Here is an 11504-nt window from a genome sequence, read left to right on the forward strand (position 1 = left end):
AGTTGTGTTGTGACAAGATAGGGGGGTATACAGAAGATAGCCCTATTTGGTAAAATACCAAGTCCATATTATGAAAAGCTCAAATAGGCAAAGAGAAACAACAGTCCATCATTACTTTAAGACATGAAGGTCAGCCAATACGGAATATGTCAAGAACTGAACATTTCTTCAAGTGCAGTTGCAAAAACCATCTAGCGCTATGATGAAACTGACTCTCATGAGGACCACCACAGGAAAGGAAGACCCAGAGTTATCTCTTCTGCAGAGGATAAGTTCAATGGAGTTACTAGCCTCATAAATGTCAGCAAAAATAAATGCTTCACAGAGTTCAAATAAGAGACACATCTCAACATCAACTGTTCAGAGCAGACTGTGGGGATCAGATCTTCATGTCGAATTACTACAACGAAACCACTACTAAAGGACACCACTAAGAAGAAGAGATTTTCTTGGGCCAAGAAACACGAGCAATGGATACTAAACCGGTGGAAATTTGTCATTTGGTCTGATGAGTCCAAATTGGAGATTTTTGCTTCCAACCGCCGTGTCTTTGTGAGACGTGGTGTGGGTGAACGGATGGTCTCTGCATGTGTGGTTCCCACCGTAAAGCATGGAGAAGGGGGTGTGATGGTGTGGGGGTGCTTTGCTGGTGACACTGTCTGTGATTTATTTAGAATTCAAGGCACACTTAACCAGCTTGGCTACCACAGAATTCTGAAGCAATACGCCATCCCATCTGGTTTGAGCTTAGTGGGACTATAATTTATTTTTCAACAGTACAATGACCCAACACACCTCCAGGCTGTATAAGGCCTATTTGACCAAGAAGGAGAGTGATGGAGTGCTGCATCAGATGACCTGGCCTCCACAATCACCCAACCTAACACCAAATTGAGATTGTTTGGGATGAGTTGGACCGCAGAGTGAAGGAAAAGCAGCCAACAAGTGCTCAGCATTATGGTGGAACTCTTTCAAGACTGTTGGAAAAGCATTCCAGGTGAAGGCAGTTGAGAGAATACCAAGAGTGTGCAAAGCTGTCAGCAAGGCAAAGGGTGTCTATTTGAAGAATCTCAAATAATAAATATATTTTGATTTGTTAAACACTTTTTTGGTTAGTACATGATTCCGTATGTGTTATTTCATGGTTTTGATGTCTTCAGTATTATTCTACAATGTGTAAAAAATAAAGAAAAACCCTTGAATAAGTAGGTGTTCTAAAACTTTTGACCAGTAGTGTATATGTGCATACATATATATATTTTTTAAATATACATTTACATGGGTCATTCAATGGTTTCTTGTTATCCTAAATGTGATGAGCACATTGGCATGTTTTAGAGCTAGCTATAGTATGTGATGTGAGGTTCAGATCATCTCTCCTGATTGGTTTGTTAGGTCTTGTTAAGTGATTAGGGCCTGCATTCATAAAGCATCTTAGAATTTAAGTGCTGATCTAGGATCAAGTTGCACCTGTCCATTAATTGTGTTCATTATGATCTAAAAGGCTAAACTGATCCTATATCAGTACTCCTACTATGAGAGGCTCTTTGTGAATACAGCAGGCCCTGGTGAACAGACCGATCAGGCTGAAAGACATACTGTATACCCTACGTGTATACCGTGCGATGATGTAAAGCTGATGGATGTCTCTCTATCTCTGTGTCCTTGCAGTAATCCAGTTTGGGTTTGTGACCCTGTTCGTGGCATCGTTCCCGCTGGCCCCACTTTTCGCCCTCCTTAACAACATCATCGAGATACGCCTGGATGCCAAGAAGTTTGTGGCCGAGCTCAGGAGGCCAGTCGCTGCAAGGGCAAAAGACATTGGTGGGTTCAAAGTTCAGCCTCTGACTGTTAAATCTTTAAGCACACAGGTTATATTTTTTAATTAGACTTTGATTTATTCCTTTCACAATAATAAACCTCATATTGAATTCAGTCCAATACAAGTGATTTACAGAGAGAAAAAAACATTCTGGTTATTTCTGAGTTCTTCCTGACCGTGTGACTAGATGACCAGGAAGTCACTTTTGCTTATCGAAAGTGTTCCACAGGGATGCTGGCCCTTGTTGGCTCCACTGCTTCCAACAGTTGTGTCAAATTGGCTGAATGTGATACACACAGGAAACTGTTGAGTGTGAAAAACCCAGCAGTTTTGCAGTTCTTGACACAAACCGGTGCGCCTGGCATCTACTACCATGACCCGTTCAAAGGCACTTAAATATTTCATTTTGCCAATTCATCCTCCCGAATGGCACACATCCATGTCTCAATTGACTCAAGGCTTAAAAATCCTTCTTTAACCTGTCTCAACCCTTTCGTCTATAATGATTGAAGTGGATTTAACAAGTGACATCAATAAAGAATCATAGCTTTCACCTGGATTCACCTGTGTCATGGAAAGAGCAGGTGTTCTAAATGTTTTGTACACTCAGTGTATATACAGGTTAAATGAAAATGAACTCATGTGGTTAGGTAAAAACGTAGGAATGCAAATGTGATCTAGTGGTTTCTATTCTTTATACATACAAACCTACAAACGTAACTAGAGGGGGGAATTTGTCCTGCTGATGTATTATGGGAATTGTTATGCTTGTGTTTTTGTACTATTTAGCACTTTTGTTTTCTTAACTAAACGTCAGATTGACATAGATCCAGGCATAAAACTCATACCATCCCACAACAGTATTGTAGAGGCATTAATCCCAAGACAATGACTGTAGAGGAAGGGGGGTTCACTACTGCATGTGATCTGCTGCTCTAAGTAATCTATAGATTTATTATAAGGCTCCAAGTGGCACAACGGTCTAAGGCACTGCATCTCAGTGTTAGAGGCATCACTACAGACACCCTGGTTTGAATCCAGGCTGTATCACAACCGGCCGTGATTGGGAGTCCAATAGGGCAGCACACAATTGGCCCAGCGTCGTCCGGTTTTGGCCGGTGTAGGCCGTCATTGTAAATAAGAATTTGTTCTTAACTGACTTGCCTAGTTAAATGAAGGTTAAATAATTAAAATATAAGATTGTAATAACATAGACCATCAAGAGTTCTGACTCTCATGTTTTTCTTTCTTCTCTGATTCTAGGAATATGGTACAACCTTCTCCGAGCTGTGGCTAAAGTGGCCGTCATCATAAATGTAAGTCATTCTGGTCATCCCAGCAAAATATAATGGTGGAAGTTGACCAAATGATGAAAACCCCCCCACAATTCCGGCACTTTAACATATACTGTTTTGATTTAGATAGGGGAGTCATTGAAATGTTCTGCAGAAGTTTTTTTTTTTATCTATCTTATTCATTCCTCAACCCCCTCAACAATAACAAGTCTGCACTTAAAACTAGAACGGTTTTTCATTGAAGCTAAGCCTGGTCCACATTTAAGAGCCAGTCCTTTACTGTGAATATATGTCAACACTCTTGGGGGGGTTGCTTGTAAAACCTCATAATTAGGCTTTTACATGGTTTCACCTCTAAAACTACTAACCCTTGATGCAGAAAAGACCATACTTGGTCAGAAGGAGAGTTAACGTGGTCATAAATCCTGCAGACTCTCACTTCACTTCCAAAGGGTTCACCATCGTCATGGTGATGTTGAAGTGAGATCCAGATCTGGGTTATTTATGACAATGGAGGCTTTCGATCAAAATGGAAGGGAGGGAATTCCTCACCTCCATCCTCCACTTATTCAGAGTGTTACCGATGGAACAGGATGCCAATGTTTCTTAACTTTAATGCCTTTAATACCTTCTATGTTTATGTGCTGGCAAATCTCTAAACACAGAAAGAAATCTCACATGGGCACTGGCCAGCTTCTCGGGTTAGGGTTAGGGCTAACATTTACGTTGACAGTCATATATGTTGACTGACAGATAGCTGCCGATGTACAGTGCCTTGCAAAAGTATTCATCCCCTTTGGAATTTTTCCTATTATTTTTGCATTACAACCTGTAATTTAAATGGATTTTTATTTGGATTTCATGTACTGGACATACACAAAATAGTCCAAATTGGTGGATATGTATACACCCCCTTTGCGATGAAGCCACTAAATAAGATCTGGTGCAACCAATTACATAATTAGTTAAATAAAGTCCACCTGTGTGCAATCTAAGTGTCACATGATCTGTCACATGATCCCAGTATACAGTGCCTTGCGAAAGTATTCGGCCCCCTTGAACTTTGCGACCTTTTGCCACATTTCAGGCTTCAAACATAAAGATATAAAACTGTATTTTTTTGTGAAGAATCAACAACAAGTGGGACACAATCATGAAGTGGAACGACATTTATTGGATATTTCAAGCTTTTTTAACAAATCAAAAGCTGAAAAATTGGGCGTGCAAAATTATTCAGCCCCTTTACTTTCAGTGCAGCAAACTCTCTCCAGAAGTTCAGTGAGGATCTCTGAATGATCCAATGTTGACCTAAATGACTAATGATGATAAATACAATCCACCTGTGTGTAATCAAGTCTCCGTATAAATGCACCTGCACTGTGATAGTCTCAGAGGTCCGTTAAAAGCGCAGAGAGCATCATAAAGAACAAGGAACACACCAGGCAGGTCCGAGATACTGTTGTGAAAGCCGGATTTGGATACAAAAAGATTTCCCAAGCTTTAAACATCCCAAGGAGCACTGTGCAAGCGATAATATTGAAATGGAAGGAGTATCAGACCACTGCAAATCTACCAAGACCTGGCCGTCCCTCTAAACTTTCAGCTCATACAAGGAGAAGACTGATCAGAGATGCAGCCAAGAGGCCCATGATCACTCTGGATGAACTGCAAAGATCTACAGCTGAGGTGGGAGACTCTGTCCATAGGACAACAATCAGTCGTATATTGCACAAATCTGGCCTTTATGGAAGAGTGGCGAGAAGAAAGCCATTTCTTAAAGATATCCATAAAAAGTGTTGTTTAAAGTTTGCCACAAGCCACCTGGGAGACACACCAAACATGTGGAAGAAGGTGCTCTGGTCAGATGAAACTTTTTGGCAACAATGCAAAACGTTATGTTTGGCGTAAAAGCAACACAGCTCATCAGCCTGAACACACCATCCCCACTGTCAAACATGGTGGTGGCAGCATCATGGTTTGGGCCTGCTTTTCTTCAGCAGGGACAGGGAAATGGTTAAAATTGATGGGAAGATGGATGGAGCCAAATACAGGACCATTCTGGAATAAAACCTGATTGAGTCTGCAAAAGACCTGAGACTGGGACGGAGATTTGTCTTCCAACAAGACAATGATCCAAAACATAAAGCAAAATCTACAATGGAATGGTTCAAAAATAAACATATCCAGGTGTTAGAATGGCCAAGTCAAAGTCCAGCCCTGAATCCAATCGAGAATCTGTGGAAAGAACTGAAAACTGCTGTTCACAAATGCTCTCCATCCAACCTCACTGAGCTCGAGCTGTTTTGCAAGGAGGAATGGGAAAAAATGTCAGTCTCTCGATGTGCAAAACTGATAGAGACATACCCCAAGCGACTTAATCGCATCAAAAGGTGGCGCTACAAAGTATTAACTTAAGGGGGCTGAATAATTTTGCACGCCCAATTTTTCAGTTTTTGATTTGTTAAAAAAGCTTGAAATATCCAATAAATGTCGTTCCACTTCATGATTGTGTCCCACTTGTTGTTGATTCTTCACAAAAAAATACAGTTTTATATCTTTATGTTTGAAGCCTGAAATGAAAGTTCTGAAAGGCCCCAGAGTCTGCAACACCACTAAGCAAGGGGCACCACCAAGCAAGCAGCACCATGAAGACCAAGGAGCTCTCCAAACAGGTCAGGGGCAATGTTGTGGAGAAGTACAGATCAGGGTTTGGTTATAAAAAAGTATCCGAAACTTTGAACATCCCACGAAGCACCATTAAATCCATTAATTAAAAAATGGAAAGAATATGGCTCAACAAACCTGCCAAAACTCAAGGACCAGGCAAGGAGGGCATTAATCAGAGCGGCAACAAAGAGACCAAAGATAACCCTGAAGGAGCTGCAAAGCTCCACAGCGGAGATTGGAGTATCCATCCATGGGACCACTTTAAGCCGTACACTCCACAGAGCTGGGCTTTACTGACGTGTGCCCAGAAAAAAGCCATTGTTCACCAAAATACATGTGGGAGACTTCTCAAACATGTGGAGCACGGTACTCTGGTCAGATGAGACTAAAATTGAGTTTTTTGGCTATCAAGGAAAATACTATGTCTGGCGCAAACCCAACACCTCACATCACCCCGAGAACACCATCCCCACAGTGAAGCATGGTGGTGGCAGCATCATGCATCAATCCAATTGAGAATCTGTGGTATGACTTAAAGATTGCTGTACACCAGCGGAACCCATCCAACTTGAAGTAGCTGGAGCAGTTTTGCCTTGAAGAATGGGCAAAAATCCCAGTGGCTAGATGTGCCAAGCTTATAGAGACATATCCCACGAGACTTGCAGATGTAATTGCTGCAAAAGGTGGCTCTACAAATGATTGAATTTGGGGGGGGGGGGGGGGGGGGGGGATTGTTTTGCATGCTCAAGTTTTGGTGTTTTTTTGTCTTATTTCTTGTTTCTTTCACAATAAAAAATATTTTGCATCTTCAAAGTGGTAGGCATGTTGTGTTTATCAAATTATACAAACCCCCCCAAAATCCATTTTAATTCCATGTTGTAAGGCAACAAAATAGGAAAATGCCAAGGGGGGTGAATACTTTCGCAAGCCACTGTAGAGGGTATGCAAGTACATTAAAGACAGCGCTCCTTTTATTGAAGTTGACCATTATATTCAACCTAAAGCATATATCATTAGGGCGGGTTTCCACCTGGTATTACCATGTGACTTTCGTTCACCGAACAAGATGATCCAATCCCTGTCTGTTGATGCCAGGTGTAAACACGTGTCTTCAGCTGCTTTGTCATTGATCACTGTCTGCCTCTCTCCAGGCGTTTGTGATCTCCTTCACGTCAGACTTCATCCCGAGGCTGGTCTACCAGTACATGTACAGCCCAGACGGCTCCATGCACGGCTTTGTCAACCACACCCTGTCCTACTTCAACGTGAGCAACTTCCAGGACGGTAAAGAACCTATGGACCCACAGCATCAGGTGGAGATGTGTAGGTGAGTTTACACACAAAACTGATTGACTGTGTGAAGTTTTTATGTGATACGTGTTTCATTGATTGTTATAATTATACCCCTTCAGGTATAATTGCTTAAATATAGAAGAAGCCTATTACCTGCTGTGGTGCATGATCTGGTTGTATTGGACGGAGCTATCAATAACTGAGGAGCCAGCAAACAGCCTCAGCCTCCTCATAGAAAAGACTGTGTGTGTGTGTGTGTGTGTGTGTGTGTGTGTGTGTGTGTGTGTGTGTGTGTGTGTGTGTGTGTGTGTGTGTGTGTGTGTGTGTGTGTGTGTGTGTGTGTGTGTGTGTGTGTGTTTCTTATTGCTTAATTGTACATACTGTAAGCAAATAAACAGATGCCTTAAGTTACAAAAACATATCATGTGCAATAAATATTACAGCCATACTACAGCCAAGAAATATTACAGCCATACTACAGCCAAGAAATATTACAGCCATACTACAGCCAAGAAATATTACAGCCATACTACAGCCAATAAATATTACAGCCATACTACAGCCAATAAATATGACAGCCATAATACAGCCAAGAAATATTACAGCCATACTACAGCCAATAAATATTACAGCCATACTACAGCCAATAAATATGACAGCCATAATACAGCCAATAAATATTACAGCCATACTACAGCCAATAAATATTACAGCCATACTACAGCCAATAAATATGACAGCCATAATACAGCCAATAAATATTACAGCCATACTACAGCCAATAAATATTACAGCCATACTACAGCCAATAAATATTACAGCCATACTACAGCCATACTACAGCCAATAAATATTACAGCCATAATACAGCCAATAAATATTACAGCCATACTTAAAGTTACTGTGGCGTTTATTTACCGTACCTTTACAGTAAATATTTTGCTATCTGTTGTAATGTTTTCTGGTTTAGTCACTGTAATCAGCTGACTCTTGACTCCAGGTATAAAGACTACAGGGAGCCCCCATGGTCCAACACACCCTACGTCATCTCTAAAGAGTTCTGGGCGGTCCTGGCTGCCAGACTGGCCTTCGTCATCGTCTTCCAGGTGAGACGAGGAGTCCCTTTATAGTTTAAAAGACTGCATATGCCGAAAAGGATTGGGGATCTTTATTATGGACCTATGTTCCTCCAGGAATGAAAAGGGTTAAACAAAAGCAAACAGTTGCAGTTCTATTGTACAGTTCATCTGTCATGCCAGACTTAATTTGCAATATTCTGAGACACACTCGTTTGGCTCTCCGAGATACTGTATGTTTACTGTTTCCTGCTTGTTCACCATGCTGTCGCTCACTTCCGTGTGTTTGTGTTTGTTTGTGTGTGTGTGTGTGTGTGTGTGTGCGTGTGTGTGTGCGTGTGCGTGTGTGCGTGCCTGATTCCTGCTGTGTGCGTGCCTGTTTCTCCCTTCCCCGTAGAATGTGGTGATGCTGATGAGTGACATCGTGGACTGGCTGATCCCAGACATCCCTAAAGACATCAGCCTTCAGATCCACAAGGAGAAGATCCTGATGGTGGAGCTGTTCATGAAGGAGGAACAGGGCAAGATTCAGTTCATAGACAGCATGATGCCTTGTGGTGGCAAGGAGAAGCGCAACAACCATGCCCCTATAGCCCGCTCACGCTCCATCCCACACACACACAGTCACACACACGCCAACAACTTCTAGCAGCTACTGAAAGGTGTAGCCTAGCTAGCCAGGCAAAGGGTTACTACTGTCTGTATCCTTTTCCTTGTGCAGACATTCCATAGAAAGGGAGAGGTGCTCCCTGCAAGATGTTGTTGAGGCCCAACGAGGAGAAACAGAAACTGTCCCAGTTCTCAATACCTATCTGTCAAACCTCTCAGTGAATAACTAGCTAACTAGCTAACTGCCAACAAGTTAACTAACTGCCAACTACTGGGGTCATGGGCTTAGAGGTCGCAAATATGCCATTTAGCTAACGCTTTTATCCAAAGCGACTTATAGTAGTGCAAATTATAGCGGACCATGTTCAATGAGAGAAAAACGTTTTTTTTGTTTTTTTTCTCCTTTGCATAATGCTGTCAAGAAAATGTATTTTGTAACATGCTTTACAGTACTGTATGTCTGGCATACAAGGTATTTCTATGTTTGCCTCTTTTTAAAAGGATGTAGATGATACGTTATCCTTTACTGTTCTGACTCAACCATGTTCATGGTGCGAACAATCACTCTCGGAATACGCTACATGTTTTGTTCAATTACAACAGATTTCTTTTCTTTCTTAATGTGCTTTGTTCTCAAAATTAATATTTTTTATTTACATATTTTATTGATTGTATTTTCATCGATTAAACATTTAAAAAGTAATTGGATATTATGAAATGTATGTGTGTAGAGCAGATAATATAATCTTATTCTTAAATGGGTGACATGTTTTTTATGTCTTTGATACAAAGATCTCAAATGGTATTAGCTACCAAGCTCATTATTAGTTAACAAGCTGACAGTTGAGGGCTGTTTGTGGGCTCCCATGCTACCATAGAGTTAAAGCAGTTATTACATGGACTGTTTTATAGCATAAGAGTCAAAAGGCTCTGTTTAACAGATACTTCTAAACATAGTAAAATAGGTTGAATTACTTTACTTCAGAGCATAATAAACTCAGCAGTGTTACAAATATCCCCTGTTATAAAATGCACAGTTCAGGCCAGTCTATCCCTGCCATAATACAGACTGATCCTCTATGGCTTCTTTTCTGCTTCAAAGCCAGGCAGGATATTATTTTTTAAACTGTACTTAAAACTGTATATTGTTTACACTTACTTCTGTCTACTGGATATACTAAGAAATATAATATTTCTCGTTCTTTACTTGCCGTTCTTCAGAAGACAAGGACACTTTGATCCTTTTATATGTCAAACTAATGTATTCATACAAAAGTGAACATCATTTCATAGCAGCATATTTTACTGTATTGATACCGACTATGTTGTAAATGTTTAGGAGAATCTGCCTATTCTTATTTGATGTGACGTTGAATAAATAATGCATTAAATTGAATGTAAACAATAAATATATGTTGCTGTGGGTATTGAGTGACTTTGTTTTCTTAGGGAAGGAAGAGCAACATACACGGAACAGGATTGTGGCCTTTGCAGTAACTCAGAATTTTAAAATAGAGTATCCGTATCAAATTCAATAGAATCTCTTAAAAAATATATATATTTTTTACAATCAGATATTATTGTTACCTTCAGTGTTTAGTACAATGAAATGTTAATGTGAAACATGACTTCAACATTGAAAGGGCTACAATAGAATTTTTAATTTCAAAATAACGTTGTACTTTATTTTGATAACATCACCCATAACCGTGTTTACCAAGTCATATAACTTCCTATAACTTCCTATCCTTACCTTGCAGTGATCTGGAAGCGGTGTTATTTGAGATAGGCCAGACCTGACCCAGGACAGGACAGACGCTTTAAACTTCAGGAGATGGAACTAACTCAGACAAAGCACTTCATGATAATAAAGGGAAATGTTCCATCTCTGCTTGACAACCCAACATCCTCTCCTTGATAGCACTTATGACATTTTTTTAAGACGGGACAAAAGTAGCTAATTTTCCTGGAAATCATGCCTAAAGGTTTTATTTTTACAATGTGAACACATTCATCTGTTTTATTTAGTCTATATAGATCTGTGTATATAGTTTGAGAAGAAAATACCACATTTTCACTGAAGTAAAACAAACTCATGGAATTCTGGATCTTGCCCAGGATTATTTTTCTTTCGATCACTAGCTAGGTTTCAATCCAGTCGGCAACAAATTTTCATTCAAATATTCTACAATCTGCATTGAGAGAATATGTGCATTTTCGCACAAATCAAATCAAATCAAATGTATTTATAAATCCCTTCTTACATCAGCTGATATCTCAAAGTGCTGTACAGAAACCCAGCCTAAAACTCCAAACAGCAAGCAATGCAGATGTAGAAGCACGGTGGCTAGGAACAACTCCCTAGAAAGGCCAAAACCTAGGAAGAAACCTAGAGAGGAACAAGGCTATGTGGGGTGGCCAGGTGCCAGGTGGAGATTATAACAGAACATGGCCAAGATGTTCAAATGTTCATAGATGACCAAGAGGGTCAAATAATGATACCAGCCTGTGAAGTTCATCATAATTAATTTAATCTGTAGCATAATAAACTGCATGGTTTCTCAAGTCATAGTGGGAGGACCACACACCATGTCATCGCATGACTCCAAGTTTTCTTCTATATGATGGTTATTCTATCAATATTTGCACCGAAAGGCGTTTCTACCACCATTTCTCGCATAATTAATTTTAGCGACACAAAAAGATCCCATCATGTCGAACAAAAAATTATCTGTCTGCATT

At 40.3% G+C, this 11504-nt stretch overlaps 1 protein-coding gene across 4 annotated transcripts in view; it reads left to right on the forward strand.

The window, feature by feature from the left end:
• Nucleotides 1-10187, forward strand: part of LOC110499936 (anoctamin-1) — a 105036-nt gene extending 94849 nt beyond the window's left edge. For all 4 annotated transcript variants that reach the window (XM_090212660.1, XM_090212668.1, XM_036959178.2 and 1 more), the window contains 5 exons: nucleotides 1672-1824; nucleotides 3086-3138; nucleotides 6936-7111; nucleotides 8078-8183; nucleotides 8551-10187. In XM_090212660.1, the coding sequence (XP_090068786.1) occupies nucleotides 1672-1824; nucleotides 3086-3138; nucleotides 6936-7111; nucleotides 8078-8183; nucleotides 8551-8802 (740 nt within the window). In that variant the 3' untranslated portion in view covers nucleotides 8803-10187. The remainder of the gene's footprint in view (nucleotides 1-1671; nucleotides 1825-3085; nucleotides 3139-6935; nucleotides 7112-8077; nucleotides 8184-8550) is intronic.
• The last annotated feature ends 1317 nt before the right edge of the window (nucleotides 10188-11504 follow it).

This window comes from Oncorhynchus mykiss, chromosome 2 (genome assembly GCF_057628025.1).
Source record: "Oncorhynchus mykiss isolate SJ-2025 chromosome 2, ASM5762802v1, whole genome shotgun sequence".
In the NCBI taxonomy this organism is placed as follows: Eukaryota; Metazoa; Chordata; class Actinopteri; order Salmoniformes; family Salmonidae; genus Oncorhynchus; species Oncorhynchus mykiss.